The 23,627-nt window shown below is 39.6% G+C and overlaps 1 protein-coding gene across 5 annotated transcripts; it reads right to left on the bottom strand.

Moving 5' to 3' along the window:
* Positions 1-396: 396 nt before the first annotated feature.
* Positions 397-22,879, bottom strand: TERF2 (telomeric repeat binding factor 2). Of its 5 annotated transcripts, none has more exons than XM_051974713.1 (10): positions 22,532-22,876; positions 21,704-21,799; positions 19,993-20,123; positions 13,273-13,359; positions 11,914-12,060; positions 10,176-10,447; positions 8,648-9,037; positions 3,755-3,840; positions 2,379-2,419; positions 397-1,540 (listed from the first exon to the last, which is right to left on the bottom strand). In XM_051974713.1, the coding sequence occupies exons 1-10, from the start codon at positions 22,785-22,787 to the stop codon at positions 1,382-1,384; spliced, it is 1,665 nt and encodes a 554-aa protein (XP_051830673.1). In that variant the 5' UTR covers positions 22,788-22,876; the 3' UTR covers positions 397-1,381. The 5 variants fall into 5 exon arrangements, with proteins under 5 accessions (XP_051830673.1, XP_051830672.1, XP_051830676.1 ...); XM_051974712.1 differs by having other exon boundaries at positions 2,379-2,422; positions 22,532-22,874; XM_051974716.1 differs by having other exon boundaries at positions 1,316-1,540; positions 8,763-9,037; positions 22,532-22,879.
* Positions 22,880-23,627: the final 748 nt, after the last annotated feature.

The raw sequence follows: 23,627 nt of genomic DNA, 5'->3' as shown, positions 1-23,627 counted from the left end.
TGAGGGCTGCTCATTCCTCCCATTTTAAAATATTTGAGTTAGTTGATTAAAAAGCCAAGAGATTTAGCTAAATCTAAGCAGGATCATTAGGGCTCAAAAAGGCATTCTGAGAAATGAATCTGCTTATAGTGAGGGGCAAGCTTAGGAAGAGTCCCACTTTTAAACTTGTTAAGGCTGTCAGGCACGGCAAGCTCTTAAGTCCACTAAGATGAAGTTAACTCATGTCCCATTCCTTTCCTACATAAACTTGAAGGCCAGAAAAGGTATGCTCCTAGGTCTCTAAGAGCATGAATAAATGAAAAAACTGCAGAGAGCATATTTTGAAGGCTTATCATTAAATACCAGCCCCTTGTTTCTTAATCACAGCAAGTGCTATTATTGATCATCTACATAGAATTGCGAGGGAAACAGTATTTTAATGAAGAATGCTACAAGAATGGACAATAATTAGTATTCATCTTTAAAAAAAAAAAAGATTACAGAAAACATTTTACTGAAAGTTGTGGCTAAAAAGAGACCTTCTGGCCTTTCCTCAAGGTGTCTGAGAGAGACAGCAAGCACAAAACAATATGGAAGGAGCCAGAAGGAGTGGTGAGCTCCTGCTCAGCAACACACCAGCCTTCAAAAGCACAACGTGGGGAATCAAGCAGCTGCAAACATTTCACAAACTAGGAACAGAACTAAGGGCTATATTCAGGCTTCTTTAAAGCTTCCAGAGTCCAGAGAAGAAGGGGAAAGAGTAAGCTCACCTACAACACACAATTTTACAAAAGAAAAAACAAGCCCACACCAGTTCAGCCATATGGGAATCAAGGCTCAAAGCTGCCTCTCAGCCCAGAAAAGATGAGAACCGAAACCTGGCAGGTTAGGGGCCCATATGGATCCCAACAGGTGAAAACGTCTTTCTTCCGTGACCCAGACGCAGCTCTCCACCCCTTGGGTTCCTGATGGAGGCACCTCCTCGCCTCGACTTCCTCTAGAATTTTGCTGCAGCTAATTCATTCAAAGTCATAACTCGCTTCTGACTTCAGGATATTCTCCCCGGGAAGGGGGCGAGACATCCTGACAAGCACAATTCTGTCTGGGGGGCTGTTTCTACTGACTCATGAGGGGTTTCAGTTCATCCAGAAGCCGCCTGCCTCCTGGTCCTTTCCAAACTGGGTACCTCAGTTATTCCTGCCAAGAAAGCTGGGCCAAGGTTCTCCTTCTCCCTCTTAACTCTGTATGCTTTCTGACAGCACAAAAATGGAACAAGGGTCTCCCCAAAGAAGCAGGCTGCCCACAACTCTCATCACCCCAGCTCAACTTCAAAAAGAAAGCATGGAATAGAGGGCTATTATTTGAAGACATGCCCCTATTAATTCTGAGAAAATAGAAGTTTTCAGTTCATTCCCAGTTTTTTCATGGTCCGCCAACGGTCCTTGATCATCACAGCTGTTCGGTTAACAAAGGGGAAATTTTTGGAAATAGCAGCCCAGTTTCCTTCCCCATATTTTTTCACTCCAGCTTTGATCCACTCACTCTCTTGCACGGTCCACTTCTGCAAGACAAAACCAAAAAGAGACTCATCATAACTGTCCCTTGAAAAATCCCAAGTACAGGATGTCCAAAGCACCAAAGAATACATTAGAAGTGCCCCAAGCCTCAAGAGAAGAATCTGATTACATATTTTTCGTTGACACTGAAACTACTAAGGAAGGTCAAAGGGTATGATCATTTAAAAGCTTTTCAGTACTGTGGCATTTTAAAGACATAGTTATTATTATTGTCATAATTTTCAGTTATTATTTATTTGAAAATCACTTTCCAATGATACAACCACCCTCTAAACATTGTTTCTCCATTTAAGAAATAAGCTGATAATTTAAGCTGAAACACTGACACAAACCCCCTCTAAATTTGAGCTGCAATAATTTTATTTTATTTCATTTATTTTCTATTCCTATAATTTTAAAAGTCAAAGCAAAAAACAAAAAACAAACAAAACTAACCTCCTCCCCTCCCCCCCAACTTCATGCTGAGCTTTTTGTGACCAGGGAAGTATATGCAGTCCCTCCTGGCTCAAGACATACTCAATAAATATTTATGAAGTGCTTACTCTGTGCCAGGTACTATGCAAAACAGCAGGCTCAGAAATCCAAGGAAGACAGCAAGTTCTCACTCTCGATTTTTCTTCTGAAGAATGCCTGCCCCTTTGGTTATACTCATCTGAGGTCAGGTCACTCAGGTTTCTCAAAAAGAAGTTTCCAATTATGAAGCACTAACATTTGCAGATATTTTCTCTTTCACTTTATCCCCTTTTCAGCCTAACTGTAGAAGCCCTGGGCAAGCTCTCTTCCAGCTCTACTTTAAAGGGAAGACTCTACTGTCTGAATTACCTGCTTTTTTGTTCCAGCGGCTGAACTATTTCCATCTGATCCTGCTGCAAAACAAAAAGAAAACTCATTTAGACCTGTATTGTACAAATACACCATCAACCAAAGCCAAGAGATGGAATAAAGAGCCCAAAGGGAACAAATGGGTCCTTGGTTCAAATCGATGTTGGTAAATGTTGAAGGAAAAGGGATACCACAGGGTTAGTCTCCATCACAATTTTTTTAAGAGTTCATTTTTTAGGGGCAGCTTGATAGTGCATTGGCCCTGGAGTCAGGAGGACCTGAGTTCAAATTCGGCCTCAGACACTTAACACTTCTCTGCTGCGTGATCAAGTCACTTAACCCCAATTGCTTTAGAGAGAAAAAAAAGCTCATGTCTCTTTGCCAAAAAATGTCAGACTTCTTTACACTTGTCTTCATGTTACCGGACTGGTGTGTGCTGAAATGCTGATATGGGAACCAACTGTGCTTAAGTACTCCCTGGTCCTGCAGGCCTGAATGCTCTCCCACCTCAGAGCCTGGCACCCAAGTCTCACTGCCAGTGCCAGGCCCAGACAGGGGCCTGACACACAGTAGGCAGGTAATAAAGGCTCGCTAGCCAAATAAATGGACGAATGAATACGAATTTACCTCAGAATTACATGCTATAGCCCCCCCTATACAAATCTGCAGAATGTAGAAAGGAAAGTCCCACTTTTGCAACCTAAAAGAGAGAAAGACTATGGTACAAAGGCCCTAATGTTTTATATTAATTATGAAAAAGGCAGTCAGAAAGAAGAAACTTCTTCTTTATAAAGTCTGCTAGAATGGAGAAGAATCCATCAGAGATGGATAATCTTATCTATCCTTTTTAATACTGTCAGGCTGATCATCTCTATCAAATGTATATTCAAAAACAATCAATTAATATCATGAGGAAATTAACTTTTTAAGTCACTGCAGATTTTTATTTAGAAGTTATAAAAACATTCCTGCTAAGAAAAGTATTGTTTGAACATTCTTCACTGTGATTTTTACAGTAAATGATGTTGATCTGGCTTTAAGGTAAGCTCACAAAATAAGAGAGATGATAGAAGTCAGAAGTGAAGATCAAAGTCAGAGATGTTAGTAATTTTTCAAAACACTTTTAAAATTACTTGGAGAAGGACATGTTGGAATGGTCACATGTGCCAGCTTCTGTCGTGTATCTAAGCATGTATCCCACACATCCCATGTGTTTATTTAAGATATATATGTATATGATATATATATATATATATATATACACACACACACACACATATACATATATACACATTTACATGTCGTGTGTGTGTGTGTGTTGTATGTGTCTAACAAGCAGAAATGAAAAAATGACTGAAAAGATTTTGCAACCTTACCCTGGACATGAAAGAGTTCTTCTTCCTCCAACCAGGTATCTTTTTCTTCAAGACCATTGGAGCTGTTCCATTTGTCTTTATGAACTCTGAGGGAAAAACCAAAAATACTTGCAGGTATAACTTCGTGAATGAGCTTAAAGAAAGAGACAGCTATTCATTATACAAGCTATATAAACATTAATGGACTTCAAAGGAAATATATTTTGGATACCACCACTAAAACTCCATTGCAAAAAATTAACACAAATCACTGCAACACATGTCCATGAAACCTTAAAGAGACTATTCTATGATACCAAAATAAAACAGAGTACCCTAGTACCACCTTTATAATTCAAAGGCTAAAGTTCAGGTCTTTCCCTGGTCTGGAGTTCAGTTCAATAGTAGTGCTTCTAACCTAGTATTTAAGATCAGGTAGCATTCCCACTGAAACCCAGAATTCCAGAAACAAACCTATAATCTAGATCTAGAAATCTCATTGAAGAGCATTAGCTCAATTTAAGAAAGGATGCTTAAAGAAAAACAACATTTAGTGTTCTCCTGATTACAATTTTTATGGAGGACATATTATCTCTAAGAACCTCAATGTACTTTTCTAAGTCAATAATTAAGCACAAATTAAAGTGAATTTGCCACAGCTAATTTGATAAAAAAAAACAGCAAACAAAAAGAGCAAACTTTTGTCTTTAAAAAAAATCTGATGCTTTTCACAAACCAAACATGGAAATAATCTAAGGAAGTTATATAGATAGGAACGGCCTCTAACAAAACTTCACTGAGATGTGGAAATGTTGCTACTTTATCCGAAGTTACTAGGAATTTTTGCTCCTACTGTTCACACCCTGACTAGGTTGTCTTTCATCTTGCATAGTCCAATGCTACCCATCCATCAAAATATGGCTTAAACCCTCAAAAACCATACTTTGAGATTGTTGGCCTCAAAAAGCACAGAATTTCAAAAACATGTTTCCCCAGTTTTCAAAAAGGTTTTTCCAGAAATTAAGTAGATGTGATTGTCAAGTCAGTCTGTGGTCTTTGCTGCAGGACTACATGGTCATGTCCCACATTTCAGAACAGGGAAGTAGAGTCTACAAGTGATAGGCCAGTGACTTAATTTCCTGATAAACTTCAGAAATTTAACACTGGAGGGTTGCTTGGTGAATACCTTGGGGTAAAAAAGCAGTAACCCCAAGCTGACATGGCTACACCAAAAATGGAGCATGTGCTTTTTTGAAGAGGTCACTAGATTGGCAAATCAAGAGAATGCCACAGTCAAAGCAAAGAACAGGAAGCTAGAGACAATGAGGCATCTAGAACACACCAAGCCTTTGATAGTTTCTCATGCACTTTTTGTGTGAAGGTAAATTAGATAATAGTATATCTGATTCTAATTGTATCCATCTACCCACAGACTTGGAATGGGCCCCTATTCACTAGGGATAAAAGCAGAGTTACACTTGAGTTCACTTATAAAGTGACTACACTTTATAAGTGAACATCTACATCAATTAACAAGACTTGGGGGAAAAAAGACTAGAAAGTTAATTCATCAGATAGTGGTTGTTTTTAATGGACGGTGAACTCAATGAGTCAAAAGGCATAATCTAGCAGCCAAGACACTAATAGGCTATCACTGCTGCACTCAGAAGCAATGAGCAGAAGAGGGAAGTTTGCCCTGGACAGTCCACATCTAGAATGCGGGTACCATCTTTTAGGAAAACTAAAGAATCAAAAGGTGATCAGAATGTTGACAGGCTTCAAATTCAAGCTATATTGAAGACTGGAAAGAGTCAAGTGATTTTTTTTAGCTTTGGGAAAGAAGAGAAGCATCGGGGGATGACACAATGATGCCTCCAAATCTTTGAAGGGTTGTCACATGGAGAGGAGGGGGATCATGTTCTGATTAATTCCCAAAGGCAAAAATTAGGAACAAGTGCAAGTTGCAGAGAGGAAAGTATGATGACAATCATAGGTATCCTAGGCTCCCCCTTCCTCAAGGCATTCCACAAATGCTGGACGACCATTTCTTTGATATATTGCAAAGGGTACTTTTAATCAGACATGGTGTGGACCACTCAGCCTTTGAGCACTGCTATATTGACTAGGACCTATCATTTTAATGCAATTTAGTTTAAGCTGCTACTCCTAATATTTATAGTGGCAAATCACCATCACTAAAATAAACCATGTCGATTCCTGCTGAATTATTTGCTTATGTCATTTCTCATGTTAAAATGAGGTTCTTTCACTTCTTTTCTTGATCATTCAAGAACTAATTCAATTGATGTATGGTTTCATCAAGAACAGATCACACATGCCAGGTTAACCTTACCTCTTTCTTTCACAGGATTACTAAGAGGGGAATGCTGTGCTTCTAGCTGAATATAGATTTTTGTAAAGCTTTTTTGATCATTTAACTCATTCTAGTCTTATGGATTAGACAATAACATAATTAGATGAATTCAGCAATGGTTAGATAACCAGACTCAAAGAGCAGTGGTTAACAGTTCAAGTGTTAACATGGGAGGTCTACAGTGAAGTACCCCAGGGCTATGCTTGGCCCTTTACTCAGAATATTTTTATCGTAACGTGGAAAAAAGTATAGATGGTTATGTTCACTAATTTTGGATATAATACCATGTTGGAAGTAATAATACAATGGATGGCAGAAATACAATCCAAAAATTCTAGATGGGCTAGAGCTGAATCTTTAAAAGATAAACTTCAGTAAGGATAAATGCAGTCTTGTGCTTGGATGACAAAAAAAAAAAAAATACACATCAATGAGGGAGGTACGATTAGAAGGCAGCCTGAAAAAAAAAAATCTGAGGATTTTAGTGGGCTCTAAGCTCAATCAGTGTCAGCCCTGAGGTATTTCCTCGGCCAAAAAAGTTAATGCTATCTTGAGTTGCCTTGAAAGATATCACTTCCAAAAAGGGAAAGGTGATAGTCACAGCATTCCTTGCCATGGTGAACGTTACTCATCTGGAGTCATGTTCTCTTCAGGTTAAGGAGTGTCCAGAGAGATGGAACAAAGTTGGTGAAGGGCCTTGAGACCATCACATAAGCACTGGTTGAAGGAAGTGGGCCTACATTCATTGGTCGAAAGACTTCAAGGAACAGGTGGACCTGGGATGTGCTCAAGTACTTGAAGGGCTGCCAGGAAGAAGAGATTATCTGTGTTCTCTTTGAGCCTAGAGGGCAGAACAGGAGCAATGGGTGCAAACAATTAGTTTGGGCTTGAGGTTAGGAAAGATATCCTGACAATAAAAGCCAGGGAATAAGCTATTGAGGCTCCTTCCAACTTTCAAAATGCTACAATTCTACAAAAGCCCATTGTTCTCCAATCTCACCTCCAGTCAGTGCTCCCTCCTATTGACTTATTGGCTAGACCAGTCAGTCATCTGGCACATGTACACTGCTCAGGGACAGTTTCTGGTTTTTTAGAATATTTTTATTTTATTTTACTCTTGTATTGTCATCCACTTCTCACCTGCCTGGTGCCTCCAAACAGACAATGTCTTTGAAAATAAGGAATCAAGTCACATTATACTTTTGTGTAATTCACTTGTAAATTCATTTAACAAATACATTCTGAGGCCCTAACATTGGTCCATTTCTACAAATGTTGTTGCATAGCAGAAGGATCAAACATGCCATGCACTTATGAACCCAATTAAAATGTAACTGGGAAATGTTTAACATAACAAAAATACAATACAACACAGCCAATGTGAATTAGTGGGGACAGAGATTTGTTTCTGTTCAAGTTCGACACCACTGCTATAGAAAATACCAAGAATCATGAGACAGCTTTTAAGAATGATGACACAGGGGCAGCTAGGTGGTACACTAGATAGAGCACCAGCCCTTAAGTCAGGAGAACCTGAGTTCAAATCTGGCCTCAGACACTTAACACTTCCTAATGGGGCAAGTCAGTTAACCCCAATTGCCCAAAAAAAGGATGATAACACATAAGGAATTTAGTCTAACTAGGTAAATAGATTATATATACACCAATAGCTACAAGGCAAACCCCCAAATACAGGTCTCACCCAAAAAATGAGATCTTCCTGAAAGGAAAAATACATACTTAACAATAACACATGTTAGTGTTTTTATGACATTTAGGTTTTATGTAAGCCAGATTCAGGGGAAAATGGTAATCAGTAAATGAAGTTTAAGAGGGAAATTCATTTTCAGTGAGAGCTATCTTTAAGAAAGTTTTCAAAGAAAAGGGGATTTGAATAGAGTTTTGAAGGCTGGGCAGTTTCTTTTTTTTACTCATGGGCATGGTTTTCTAATCCAAAGATGGAGTGGCCAGTGCAGTCAGAGCGAACAGTATGAGCAAAAATACAGACACCTAAAAGAATTGAGATATTTCAGAGAGGATGATCAGGTCAAGTTTAGGAACAACAAAGAGTGAGTACAGAGCAGTGGAAGGTACTCAAGCTGGAAAGGCATCTGGGGCAAACTGTACAAGTCACAAGATGCCAAGGTAGGTAGGCACTGGGTGGTATTTAGTATTTTTTGCAAGATAAAAAGTCTCAATTATATGCAAGGAGCAAGAGACTACAAGTGCTTTTTTTGGAGAAAAAATGAACTGTAATAGTCTCCTCAAAATAAATTGTTTTAAAATTAAACAGTCAGAAACAAACAGCAACAGCTAGCTCACTAAAATGAAACAAACGAGAAATCAGTTGAGGAATGCTTCCATTCTCATTCCTGCCCTCGCTATGTGGGGAGAGACCCCATTGTTGAGTTGTTTGCTCTAGAAGCAACTTAACACCAAGTTGTTCATGACTTAATTTAGCTGGGCTGCTTCATCTATTAAAACAGCCTCCTTAGGACAACCAACCAACCAACCAATGAGTGCCAAGACCATCTTCGTACTTGTGACTCTTCTCCCCAGACAGGGGCTGATTGTGCAGCTTCAGGACTGTGGAGTTGGAGGCTGAAGACACAATGGTCTCTTGGGAGGAGTCTGGGCTATCACTCTGCTCACTACCTTGGCTGTCATGCTCCAGAACCAATCTGCTTATTGTCATTCGCTTGTTCTTGGGCTGCAGTTCAGCATTGTCGGCAGACTCCGAGGGAGAACTTTCATCTTGTCTCTGTCTCTTGTTTTTGAGGGCTGCTGAAGGGGACACTGGACTGGGAACTGTAACATCCTTCTGGTCCAATTTAGTGAAAGCTGCTTCAGGATCTTGTGAATCAGAAAGGCTCTTAAAAGCTCTTTTCAGAGTCGAAATCCCAAATGTGGAAGGACCTTCAGGCAATGGTCTAAAAAAAACCCAAAGAAACAAAAAATATTTTGACAACTAAAGGTCAGTGTCATTAATTTATGCTACTCTCCCAACCCAATATCTACATCCTTCTTAAGCAAGGATGCCTCTGACTGGACAATGTCATTTAGTTTATGTCTATACATTTTTTTTTAAATAAACATTTTTGTTAATAAAGTTTACAAATCCATAAATAGAAGAAAGGTAAAATATCAAAAACTAAAGTATACAAAGTTCAGTCTCAAGGCCTCACATTCTAAATTGCCTTGGCCTTTTCCAGGTAGGTCAAGTCAAAAAAAAGCAAATGGTTCCCCACATTCTCCTGAGGAGCTACAGGACACAAGAGAATGTGACAAGAAGGAAAAGGGAAAGAGGTGGCCACTTAACACTGTCATCTCTGAAGTCATTTTGGAAATGAAATAATTAAATTTAATATGAATTAAGAGCTTTCATCCCTCCTACGTGCATCATTAATCCAGAATCCATGCTGGATCTCAACTTTCTGCCCTTGAGAGACCAACAATGTCTATACATTTTAAAAAATGACCTTGTATACATCTATGTCTAATATAAAAATAGAGGCTTTCTTTCAAACTCATTTGGAGGGCAGGTGAAAAAAAACAAAAGAATGTGGTCTTTCCAAAATTTCCCTTCTTGATCCTTCCCTTATATAGAGAACATTTCAAGAAAAATGACTAGAATTTATGTGCCAATTTAACTCTAAGGAGAGTTATGATAAAAATACTGAAAATACTACCTAAATGCAACAATCTAGGTTGATATATGCTTAAATTTGTTCAAATGATTTCATTAAAAAATGTATATGTGTTCAACTTCTGCCCTCTTGCATATTCCAGGAATGGGATAGGAGGGCAGAAAAAGCAGGGAGAAGGAAACAGAAAGTCTGGGTTTTAAACCCCCTTTCTTAACTACACTAGTTTTGTGACTTTAAGCAAAATCACTTCACTCCAGGGAACTATGTCTTACCTAAGAACAGAGGAGGTTCCTTTCCATAAATAAATTCCACAAATTAATTAAGCTATTCAAGAAAGAATAACCACTTGCTAGTTAAGAAGCTTGTACTTCCAACTGCCACTATTTCACAAGTATTTCATTCCAAGGGAAATGTCCCCCACCTCATGGGCTCCTTGAGTGGCTTTTCCACAGGCTCAAAGACTGTCGGTTTGTCTTCCTTTATGTTCTCGGGACCTTCACCCACAGTAGCAACAACAGCATTAGCTGTGGTACTGGCAGTGGGAGTCGGAGCCGTGGCAGCCATAGCAGATGTGTTAGCTGTGGCGGTAGTGACAGTGGTAGTGGCTGCAGCGAAGGAAGCGGCAGAAGAGGCAGAAGATGATGATGATGAAGATGATGAAGATGACTCCGATTTCAAAGCCCTCTTTGCAATCTTGGAAAGAAAGAGAGTATAATCAGAAAGGATTCTAGAGAGTCCTACTAATTTCCTGTTTACTAATAATCAATACCCTCATTTTAGAAAGAGTTCAAAAAGAGACTTGTTCCAAGAGAAATCCCAAATTTGTTTTCCCTTCACAAAACAAGGTAATGATAAATAAAGAGAGCTCACAATTTAAAAAACTATGTACAGCTATTCTGATACTAGAAAAGGGCATCTGATTTCAGTGGTGTTAATTACCTTTACACTTCAGGTTTATATTTCAAATGTTCTTCACTCTTGGTGCCAAATCCTATAGGCTCTTCCTCCACGTCTGTTGGATCTGCCTCTCCTCTCCATATTTCCAACCATGTCCCTAATGAAGAGTCTCTAACTCAGGGGTAGTCAACCTAACCCAAGATAGGAGTCAGAATTCACAAGTGTCAAAGGGCCACAATGTTTCCTGGGGAGGGTTTGAATGAAGCTGATAAATATTTAAATCATTCATCCATTTATTCACTTGTATATGAAACCTGGAATGTGTTTTCTTAGGGAAGGGGAAACTACTATATCTATGTATGGACCTATACAGGGTATTTTAGCTTTACTGAACTTTACATTTTAAGTTGGAAATGTTTTTCTTTATACTTGCATAACTGTCATTACCTAGGAAGGTAATGACAAAGCCTTGGGTTGGCTACCCCTGCTCTAACTCCAACCTTTCTCTGTCTTCATCTAGTCTTATTTCCCAATTAGCAAAACAACTTGACCTTAAAATTTCTGGTCCATTTATCTGTAAAGTGTATTGTTTTACAAGAAAACCTACCAACATTGCTACATTGTACCAACACTTCACCAATAGTGATATATATTTTTAAAAATTCCAGCTATCTGAAATATAGAGAACAAACAGGAATGGCGGCAGTAGGGAAGGGGTTATTATAGGAGTTTGCTGATGCTGTACAATATTTCAAACTGATTAAAAAGCTTTATAAAAAATACCTTGGTCATGTGATAAAATACTATTTCAGAAAGCTAGCAAAAATCTATAACCTAAAGATTTAATTATCATCCATATTCAAAACTACCATCCTGACTTGGCTGCTTTCTACTTGTGACTACACATTTATTAAAAGTCCATGCTTCACAAGCTTTTAAACACTTTCTCATTTCACACCTACCAAGTTTTTATCTCTCTTCTTGTAAAGTCTTTCTCAAATTTCATCTCTTTCACAGCACTCTGGTCAACTGGGGTAAATCACACTTGACTTTTAAAAACACAACAAACACACTTCATGCAATGAAATGAGAAAAAACCAGATTGTGTAGAGTACATCTGGGCCACTTACTTAAAGAAGCTAGCTATGCCTCTGAATAATTTCCTCACATAAGCCAGCAAAAGATATACAACAGAAAAAAAAGGTACCTGATCATTTTACAATACCGATGTCCAAATCCGCTGTGTGAGAGGACTTACATACCGTGAGGAGATAAGGCTCAGCATCATCCATATGGCTCTCTAGAAATCGCAACATCTTCTGCTGGAAGGTCTCATAGGAAAAGTTCTGAATCACTGGGTGTGTAATATTCCTTTCTCGGATAATACCCAGCAGATCATTTCTCAATTTCTGAATAAAAGACCATTATTTACAACATGAAAAATGGACATCTAGTGAAAAACCCAGTTTTAGAGACTTGAATAATATTATAACATTTGCAATGTGGCAAATAAAAATCTTAAGTACAAAAAGAAAAAATATGACACCAGCTGGATTCTTGATAAAAGAATACTGAAATGGCAACTCCTTAACCAAATCTCCTGTTCCCAAATGTTTCCTTAAGTCTATGGTCAACATCTAAACATTAGAAAGAGAACAAAACTGATAACCCTTATGGGCTTTCACCCATATCCAGGCATCAGTTATAAAAGGGACAATGGTAGAGAAGTAGGAGATTAAAGCAAGTCTATCAAATGGAAAACTAAGTCCATAGTGAGCCCACATGACAGCAGCACCTTTGGACAGCATTTTATCTTTTAATCTCCCCTAGCCTTGACATCATGCTTTATACATAGTAGAAATAAGTCTGAAATAGGGATGGACCTCAATCTTATCAGTTTAGGCTACTTGTAAGTAAGGAATACAGGGTTGCACCCTTCTTGAGGATGAGTGAGCACTGAGAGAGCATGTCCCCTGCCAAAACCCCATATTAAGCATGCCTCAGAGGCCAGACTGGAACCCAAAGCTTTTTGGCTCTAAGGACAACTCTCTAAAAGAATTATGGAGGTTCCATGCAGATAAAAGATATTATTTTCACTTTTATTGTATTTTTTCTTTCTCATGGTTTTCCCTCTTTATTCAGATTTTTCTTTTACAACATGAGTAATACAGAAATATATTAAAATGATTGTATAATCTATATCAGATCACTTATTGTTTCGGGGAGAGGGGAGATAGAAAAAAATTTGGAACTCAAAAATCTTACAAAAATGAATGTTGAATGTTTAACCTATATTGGATTACAAGCTGCCCAGGGAAGGGGGTAAGAGAAGGGAGAAAATTTTGGAATACAAAGTTTTGCAAGGGTAAACGTTGGAAACTATCTTTACATGTATTTAGGAAAATAAAATACTATTAAAAGGGGAGGAAAAAAGGACAGCTCTCTACTTACAATACCATGCTATAGTGCATACAGTAATAGATAGTACTAAAAAGCTACTTAATTGTTATTTACATTATAATAACTTTCTGAGCAAAGGGGTTCCCCTTCATTTGCTTCTCACAAAAAAAAAAAAAAAAAAATCGATGGATTCAAGTCATGATAAAACCAGAATGATTTACCTGAGTTGTAGGGTCCTTGGACATATGTTTTTTCAAAATTCTTGCAGCTTTTTCAAATTCTTTGTTTTTGATACAAATGATGACAGCCTGAAAAGGGAAAAAATGATAATCATTCTTTTAACTATTATAATAACAAGAATGTAATCAGTGTATCAAGTGACTTCATTTTAATGAAGTGAAATTAAAGCTCTCACTGAAAAGCCTTTTCATATTAGTTGAATTCCTTGTAAAATGAAATCTTGATTTAACATTAATGATTATTGCCAGAGCATAACATAAACTTTAATCCAATCCACAAAGGAAAGCCCTTTCATCCTAAACTTTTAATCATTAGGATCTTTCCAGACTGCTGTGAAATTTCCTAATGGAATGAAAGGAGCTGATCCACAGGATTATTATCAGTAAGACCATTTTGAATCATCTACTCTCTTCCCCCCAATTTCAAGATATTATCTCAGATCCCTTTAAAGGTTACAAATTTTAATCCTTTGCTGTAATTTGGTACAGTGCACACAGATGTTCCTTTATCATCTTGAAAAGTTCTCTACTGCTATATATACAAAAATATTTATTAGCAGTATTTTTCTCAGGGCAAAGAAGTAGAACAAGAGGATTTCCATTAATTGGGGAATAACTGAAAAAAATTGTATACATGATTATGATGAAACACTATTGTTCTACAAGAAATGATGAGTGAGATGCTCTCAGAAAAACTTTAAAAGTCCTCTATGAGCTCATGCAAAGTGAAATGTACTGTGTACAAAATAATAGCAATGTTGTGGGATAATCAGCCATGAATGACTTTGCCATTCTCAGCAATATAATGACCCAAAACTACTCTGAAGGACTTATGATGAAAAATGATATCCACATCCAAAGAAAGAACCAGTTGTATCTGAATATAGATTGAAATATACTCTCTCTCTTTTTTTTTAATTTTATTTTTTCTTGAGGCTTTTTTTTTTTTGGTGGGGGGAGAGGGGAGCGGATATCTGTTTTCTTTGGCAACATGACTTTTATGAAAATGTTTTCTGTATAACTTCACATGTATCTTCTCATGTTGGGAGGGAGGGAGGAAGGAAAAGAATATAGAACTCAAAGTTTTGAAAACAAATGTTAAAAATGGTTTTACATGGCACTGAGAAAAATAAAATGTTAAATTTTTAAAAAGTTGTCTACTGACCAGACTTTTTAAAGTGAGGCTCAGGAAAGACTTGTGGCTATTTTTATTTAAAATTAAGCCAACCCCTAAACGAACAATTTTAGTTTGAGATGTGCAGAGAACTAACAAAATAAATAAATGTACTTTTACCAATATGATACATGATCATTCCCACAGACATCAAACTAAGAAGACTGAAGGGCTCTACTAGAAATACATCATAAAAACATGATTTTGTATCAATTCATAATTAACATAACATCCTTTTAATAAGCTCCAAATTTCAAGGGAAGAGAAAGTAAGAAAAGTCCAGTCAGTACTAAGAATATTGAGTTTTCCTCTAACAAAATGCAACTCTGATAGGCATACCCCAAAAGAAGTAGTTTTAGGAAATGTCACTAATGAAGAGCTATACCATCCATCTTTTTTAGAATCCTTGCTTTGATACACGAGGCAAAAAGAAAGTAGTATCAAATATGCTTCTGGGAAGATGCCAACAATATGCTCTCTATAACATATAAACATTTGTCAATAAAACAAGAATACTGAATAACAATCAAATCACGACATGTATATATAATCATACTCTACAAAGCTGATATTAAGAAGGAATCTGTGGCCACTTAAATATTTTTTCTTTTTTTATGAAAGGCAAATGTCACCTAACTTGCCCAAGGTCACATAGGTAGTAAGTGTCTGGAGCTGAATTTGAATTCAGGGCCTCTCCACTCTAGGACCGGCCTTCGATCTATGAGACACCTAAGCTGCTTCATGTTGATAGTTTTCCAATTCTTATAACAACTCCACAACTTTGTTAAAATATTAACAAATATTCAGCTATGCATATTCCACTCTAATTTTAATTTACAAAAGAAAAAGCTATAAAAGAAATACTGAAAAGAAGTTACCATTTTTCTCAAACACAAAACCTCCCTCTCCTCCACTTCACTCAATGTATTTGAAAAGTTTTATAATTAGATGTTCTGTTATAAGCTTCAGTTGGCTAACCTAGCAAGTTATTAGTTTAAGATGGCTGAGGTCCACCCATTAAGAGGAACACAGTATGCAGCAGCTTTGGAACTAAACATTTAGTGTGCTGTTAATTATCTTCATGATTTGTGCTCTGAGAAATCTCTCATCTCTCAGAAAAGTACTCTGAATACCCCACACTAAACAGCACAACTCCTAAAAAATACGCCAGAAAAAATTTAAATGCCACCTGTTACCAAATAGGGTACCTAAAAAGGTATAAGAAAAATATGACTAAGTTTCTAGATGTAGTTTAGGAAGAGAATGGAAATGGAAAGTAAAAACCAACCATAAGTGTTGAAAAGGCAGAAAGATGGTAGCAGAGTGACTTAAACGATCAGACTAGGCACAAAGAAATTTCATCTACAATCAGGTTCCAATACTGAGAAGCAGGTTCTTGCAGAACATAAACAATTTTTTTTTTTTTTTTTGCTGAGGCAATTGGGGTTAAGTGACATAACATACATCTAGAAAGTGTTAAGAGTCTGAAACCAGATTTGAACTCAGATCCTCACTGACTTCAAAGCTAGTGCTCCATTCACTATACCACCTAGCTATCCCCATAAATAAATTTTTTTTTTTAAATCTGAGGAATAATGTGAGAGTAGAAAGGGCCCTGGACTCTTGTGGGGAGGGCACTTGTCTCAAAAATTGTTTCAGATGGGCAGAAGCATCTACACCCAAAGAAAGAACACTGGGAGATGAATATAAACTGCTTGCATTTTTGGTTTTTTTTCCCAGATTATTTATACCTTCTGAATTCAATTCTCCCTATGCAACAAGAAAACTGTTCGGTTCTGCACACGTATATTGTATCCAGGATATACTGTAACCTATTCAACATGTAAAGGATTGCTTGCCATCTTGGGGAGGGGGTAGAGGGAGGGAGGGGAAAAATTGGAACAGAAGTGAATGCAAGGGATAATGTTGTAAAAAATTACCCTGGCATGAGTTCTATCAATAAAAAGTTATTTAAAATATATATATATATGTACATATATATATATATATAAAAATATAAATATAATGTACTAAGACTTGGGGTACAAAAATGAAAAAAAAATTGTTTCAAAAACGTGTATTATGAACTTAACTGTTAATACTTCTAATCAGAATTTCCACAATGGAATTTCTTAAAATAGAAACTGTCTCTTACTTGACATTTTTCAGAAATATTTACATTTTCTCTTTTTTCCCTTCACCCCCAGGAACATACATTCTATATATGCAAAGAAGACTCTCCTTCACATCTCTGTTCTCCAAAGGAAACTCAACAAAAAGGAATCTGTCTTGCAGTTATGGAAAGAAAGCCAATTTGGTCAGTCAAATTAATTGTTTGTAGAATCACTCATTTGTTGCCCTTCAAGTCATCAGGATGCTTTATGGGACATTAAAAAGCCTCCCTGACCTCAGATTACTTTCCTAAGGATACCAGTTTTGACTGGTACATAATAGAAGGGATTCCTGCAGTAGAAGAAAAACTAGAGGTGATGTCTTTTGAGGTGACCCTTAGCTCTAAGAGTTGACATGGGAAAGGACAACTTCAGAAGGAGTAGGTATATAGCAATTAAGAGAGTAGATCAATGTATATATAATGAAAAATTCTACTCCTGATGTAAAACATTTTCCCAAAATGATGTGGGAAAATGGGAGAAAATAAAGTTAAATCTGGATTCCTGTAATAGGTATCAAAATCCAAAGGACATCCCTAAACAAAAACTTCCCCACCTGAGTTCTGAGGCTCTTGCTTAGATGATTGTTCCTTGTCATACCAAAAAGAATAAATACCCTTTTTAATCCAGTTAAACCTTTCCTCAACAATGTCTGCTGCAAAATAGCACACAACAACATAAACTACAAGGAAATCTTAGGCCACAAACTATCCCCAGGATGGATAAATTTGTTACAAGCAGATATAATTTACAATTTCACACTATTTGATTAAGCTTAATGAAGCTCTTCCAGATTCCTCTTTTATGCATCTGTCTCCATTCTCCCCATTTTTTCAACTACCTTTTAGGTTAATATCTTTCTTTGCTAGTCCATTCTTATTTTCCACTTAGGTCCAAGGCAAAACTACTCAATATCTCTAGTAACTGGTAACGCCTTCATTTTCAATCTGGGTCCTACCTCTACTCTGTTTCAATCTAAAATTAGTCTTTTAAATCTGAGCCACATGAGAAAAAGATTTAGATAATTCAGCTAGAAATAATGTAATGGAAAAGCAAAAAAGCAAATTTAGGCTTACTGCAAAGCAAAACTTTGTAACAAGAAGAGCTGGGGGAACCCAACAGGCAATCTCAAGGCAAAACTCAAGAAGGTGAGTTCCCCTTCTAAAACAAGAGACCAGAAGCTTGTAGAAGAGATTCTTGGTCAGGTATGGGTTAGGCTTTCTGACCTCTGAGGTTTTTTCTGACTTTTCCAGGTGCTTACTCAGTGTGGAGGCCTGATTTACATCATAACCATGTGCAGTTCCTGAGGGCACCAAGGGGAGAAGGTGGGAATGGGAGGATGCCTTGAAATTAACCTTTTAGAGACAACAAAGTTCTTTTAAGGTGTGTGTGCTCTTGTTATATCTCAGACCTGGTGTCACCAGCTGTCTCCCCTGTGCTAAAAGTAGGCCCCAGATGTTCCAACTGCCAGAAGGGACAAGCTTCCCCAGAGATCAGTCAAAACTGTGTACTGGCTCCTTCTTCTAAGCATATTTCCCCGGGGGGGGGGGGATTGGGGGGGGGAGCAGACAAGGGCAGAATAAGCACTTTAGCAGAGCTTTAGAACATTCTGAGAGTGACAAAGTAGATGACTACCTGGAGGGAAAATAGGCAATGGTTTATTGTGGCAGTCCCAGGACTTAAGAGTCCTTTCTGGACCAATGGAATATAAAAACAAATGCAGAGTCAGAAATGGGGAGAGGCAGGTTATCACTAGTGAGCCCTCATTAGGACTAACATGATCACACCACCAGTAACATGAACTGGCCTAACTTGTACCTAGGTGCACTCTGATGGACTACTTAGGGTTTCTGAAGAAAATTAAAATTCATCAGATCTAAGGGTTTTTAAAAAAAATTTTAGGGGCAGGAGAAAAGACGGGTAGAATGAGCTCAAAGAGCACCTAAAATTTCTCTGGACCACACTGAGAGCAGTGAGCAGTGAACAGATGACTGGTGAGGACCAGGTCAACGTCTGTTGACTATTTCCTAGCTTAACTTTACTTCCTTTAGAAAAGTATTTGAATGTGGGTTTTGATTCATATTGTTCCCTCCTCTGGGAATCTCACCTGTCACTGAACTAGCTATCACCATGGATTCCTAACCTTCAGTCAAGTCCACTTTTAATAAACCAACACCGTAAAACTTAGTCTAAAGAAAGTTTTTCAGTTTGTCCAAAGAGCCTGTTTCTATTGTCATTTCAACCAGCTTCATCTATTCTGCTTAGGAGTGTCCACAGTAGTGGTGTGATATACAGTCTCCTGGATTTGACAGTGAGAAAGACCTAGACTCAAATCCTACTCTCCAGTACAATTAATCATGAGATTAGCCAAGTCACCCAACCTCCTCAAGCTTTATTTTCCTCTTACATAAATTGGGGAAAATGTGATCCTCATTTCCAGAGTTACTGTAAATATCAAATGAGTTAATATACATAAAGTGCTTTGCTAACCCTTAATAAGGTATAAATAACCTTTATCATTACTTCTAATGGCAGATTATCCCAATCTCTCCAACCCCAAATTCACCCACTCACCCTGTATTGTCCTGAAAATCTCTAGCCTCCACTGTTATGCTAGCATCTCCAGGATACTATTTTCTTTCAGATAAGACTGCCATAAAAGAAGAACACCCCTGTATCAAAACTGAAGCTAAAATGACAATATTCTCAAATCAGTTTGTGGGCTTGGGAGAGGATAATCAGATTCTGATAGCCTGTCTGATGTAGCAGAGAAAGTACTGGATTCAAATGCTGCCTGTGATCTATAGGAACTGGATGGTCCTGGGGAGATAATTTAATCATGAGGCCCCAGGTCAATCTGCAATGGTATAGGGAGCTTCTTTCACTGAGGAAATCACAAGTCCCAGCCACAAACAAATCAAGTCCTAGTGATCCTTTGCCCCCCCTTTTTTTTTTCTATCTTCTTCTCCTTCAACATTCTGTGCACAGAATGTTGAGCAGTTTCTGTCTATCAAAGAAGGCTGTTCCCTTCAGTCTATCTAAAGAGCTAAGCCCTCTGTAGCATCAGCATCTTCCCAGCCACACCACTTTGGGCAGGCCCAGGGCCTTTCCTCGTCAGTGACAAGCTAAGTCTCAGAAAGGAGAGGAAGCACAGATGGGAGCTACTTGGGATTACTGGAGTGGGGATTGGGGAGGGTCAGATGAGAAAGGGGAAGCTGTGTATCATTTTTATAACAACAATAACCCAAGCTTCTTCCACCCCATTCCAAAAGATTGAATGTACCTACTCTAAGTAATCTCAACACATTTGCAAAAAATAAATTTAAAAAAGAAACAAAGGGAGAAATTGATCCTTACAGCCTCCTTGACCAGTTTTCTACTGGATTCTACCACTGCCTCTGTGAGAGTAAACTCCGTTTTAATGGTCTCCAGCACATTGATAGCGGATTCCAGAGGTGTGAGTTCAGCCTCCATATCAAAGGAACAGTCTAGGATAAAGAGAAAGATTTTCACTTACACCTATTTTCTATGGCTCTGAAAGCTAGGGTAGGAAAAAAAAAAGTCTAAAAGAAACCATATTTACTAGTTATATTGCTGGCTTGTGCAAAAGCCAGGACAAACACATTTGGGAAACAAACATGGAATTCAACTGCTGGAAATCAGCAATTTGTTGAAGAAGAAATACCCTACTGTTGGGAAAATAAAGCCAGAGTATGACATGACAGTACATTAATTCTAAAGAAATATTGAAAACACATGACTCAAGGATTCCAGCTAATCCTAGAATCCATATTGACTTTCTTAATACAAAGGTATACACCTCACTCCAGCTTCTCAGGTAGAAGTCAGAGTCAGTTTGCTATGCAATTTGAATTTCGTTTCAGAACGTATAATTGCTGGAGTTCAAAAAACAGCAAACTTGGTCTGTTCAACTTTCAAAGACTTAGAAACTATATGACCAATCCAATAACCAACAATAATTTCAAAGGACTCAACAGGAAATATGCTACTGAGAAAAATCAGATTGACTTTCATTAGTTGATTTTATTCCATAATTGATTCTTTGTAAATTCAAATCAGAAATTCATAGGTTCAAAAGTTTAGTTTTCTAAGTTAAATTAAAAACACTTTAATTAAAAGAATTCTATTATTAGTCTAAGAGTTGTTGCCTTATAAATCATCTTTAATTGAAAAACAAACCTGTTATCTCTATATTGCTGGCTGTCCTTGGATAATTAGTGAAAACGTGTTCTGTCTTAGGGTCAGAAGTTTAGCTTTCCTGTGAATCACTCCCTATCAAGTCTTATCCCTTGTTCCAATAATAAGCAGAATGAAAGAGTCTTTCAATCAACCTTTCCTAACAGCAGAATGGAAGGAGGAGTTGTTGCTAAGCCCCTAAAGTCCAATCAATTGCACTGTTTTTCATTATAAAATCTATAACATCACAGGGGACAATCATATTGTTTTTGCTGCCTTATGATACTATTTGAAGACTCCTGTCTATAAAAAGGCTGTATTCCTCAGTCGAGGTCTTAGTTTATCTGAGGAGGCTAGAACCTATTTACTGGCAAATTCCTGCTTTGTCAATGAACTGATGGTGCCTCAAACACTGTGCCTCAGTTTACTTTACTTTTCACCATTACATGACATTACCTGCACATTGGTGCAGACTGAGACTTTTTTTTTTGACTTGGCCATTTTGAATAATTTGTTTTGAAGGCAATACATAACAGGGTTAACATGGGTTTTGTTTTCCTTGCTTTCTTAGATGAGGCATGGGCAGGGAGTGATAGGAAGAAGAGAATGTGAATCTGAAAGTAATTTTAAAAAATCAAACTTGGTCTATTTCTCTTTAACATCATCATTAGAGTCAGGTCTTTTAAGAAACAGATCAAAGGAGATTAAAATCTAATTTAAAAACTGGGAGCAGATGAGAGGCAAAGATATAAAATACCCCCATAATTCAGTATTTAAGTATCCATGGCACTCTGGGATAACTGAAATTAAGAAGACCATAAATTATTCCACGAAAAGAAAAACAGCCCAAGAAATAAGCAGCTCTCCATACCCAAATTTTCCCCCTCTTCTATACGTGACAGGCACTGCATAATCCGCAGCAGTCGGGAGATGGTGTGCTCCTTTCCCAAGGGCCGCACAAGCAGAGCTGGAAAACAAGACGATACTGGGCTAACGGAGTGTCCGGGGATGGCCCCTAGTGTCCTCCCCACTCCCGTGGTGCAGTGCAGGGGCTACACAGACCCCCCCCACCCAGGGATGCTGCCACACCTGCTGCATCTCCTGCCTCCCCTGAAAAACTTCCCGGAGCTGTCCACACCTGCTGCCACCATGCTTTTCTCCCATACCATCCACCCAGGGATGCTGCGCCCTGACCCTGTCCCACTACTCCTGCTGTCACCACCCTGGGATGCTTTGTAGCATAATCTACACCTACTGTGCCCAGACTCCTCCCATGCTGCACGGGGTGATGACACCGGCCCTACCCCTTTCTGATCTCCCTATAATCATAGGTTGTGGGTTCAAGTCCCGCTCCGATCCCCTAGGTTGTGGGTCTGAACCCCCACCACGCTAGGATGCTGCGCGGGGTGATGACACCTGCAGCACCCACCTTCCTGATCCCCCTATGCTGTGGGTTCGAGCCCCCCTCCCTGATCCCCCTACATTGTGGGTCCGAGCCTCCCACCATCCCGGGAAGCTGCGCGAGGTAATCATACCTGCTGCGCCGCCTCCCATCCCCCTCCACTCGGGAAGCTGCGCGAGGTTATCCACACCTGCTGCGCCCCGCCCCCTTGCTCCCCAACCCCCCTTCTAAGCACCACTTCTACCCCCACAGTGCGCCCGCCCCCTCCCAAAGCTCCCCCCGCCGCGCCGTCCTCACCCTGCATGATGTCCCGGATCTGCCTGAAGTCCCCGTACCGGCCGCCGCGAAAGGCCCGCAGCGCCTCGTGGAAGTAGAACTTTAGCACCCAGCGGTTCACCGCCTCCTCCAGCCGCGCATCGCCCACCCCCCTCTCCCCGTCTCCCCCCAGGCCCGACTCGTGGCGCCCGCGCCGGGCCCGCCCCATCCTCCGCGACGGCTTGCGGCTCGCGGCCCGCCCGTGTCCAGGGTGGCTCCCGCTGCTTCCCCCAGGCATCTCGGCTCGGCACGGCACGGCGAGGCGAGGCGAGGCGAGCGAACGCCAACTAGCCCAGCCAGGCCCTGCGCCCGCGCGCCGCCCGCCCGCGCGCCGCCCGCCAGACGGACAGCTCCACCGCCGGCAGTGACGTCAAAAGCGCCCGCCCCGGGTGTCGGAAGTGGCGCCCTCAGGGTCCGCCCCCGCCGCCTGGACCAGGGGAAGTCCCGTAAACCACTAGCGGCGGGCCGGGGGAGGGAGAACTACGAGTCCTAGGGTGCTGCTCTGGACTTCGTCACGATTCCAGGCGGCCTGAGCCGCAGAGCTTGCTGGGACTTGAAGTCCCGACCGTCCTCTCGCCTCTTGAGGCCTAGCGCTCCAGGGGAAATTGGGCTAAACAAATGTGTGATGTTCTGGTGTAGAGGCGGCCCGAGGACTGGCTGCCTCGGCGGAGGCCTTCCTGCTCTCAGGCATTATTCTTCCTCAAACACCTCTATATCATCCCCTGGGGGGAAGGAAAGAAGGAAATTGTCGTTAGGTGACCTCCAAGTTATCTTAAAAGGCCCGGGGCAGGCCGCCTCACGTCCAGGCAAAATGGTGGCCCAAACATATGCTGCACATACACTCCCAGGCAGCAGAGCCACAGTCACAAGCGATTACAAACGTCTGGGTGCCGTGGGTGCCGGAGCTCAGTGGAAGCCTCAATGACGTCACTCGGGTGATGAAGGAATCAGGGTTAATGCTCACCTAATAAATCGATTTATGGTTGGGCTCCCCCCCCTTCAAGGCTCCAGAGATCCCTCTTGGCCATCCCAAAATCTGAGCATTACTTCTGGTCATGTTTTGAAAGTGTTTAAAATT

Source organism: Antechinus flavipes, chromosome 2 (genome assembly GCF_016432865.1).
Source record: "Antechinus flavipes isolate AdamAnt ecotype Samford, QLD, Australia chromosome 2, AdamAnt_v2, whole genome shotgun sequence".
Lineage (NCBI taxonomy): Eukaryota > Metazoa > Chordata > Mammalia > Dasyuromorphia > Dasyuridae > Antechinus > Antechinus flavipes.
Note: the sequence above shows the minus strand (reverse complement) of the source record. Positions and strands in the feature narration are given on the sequence as shown.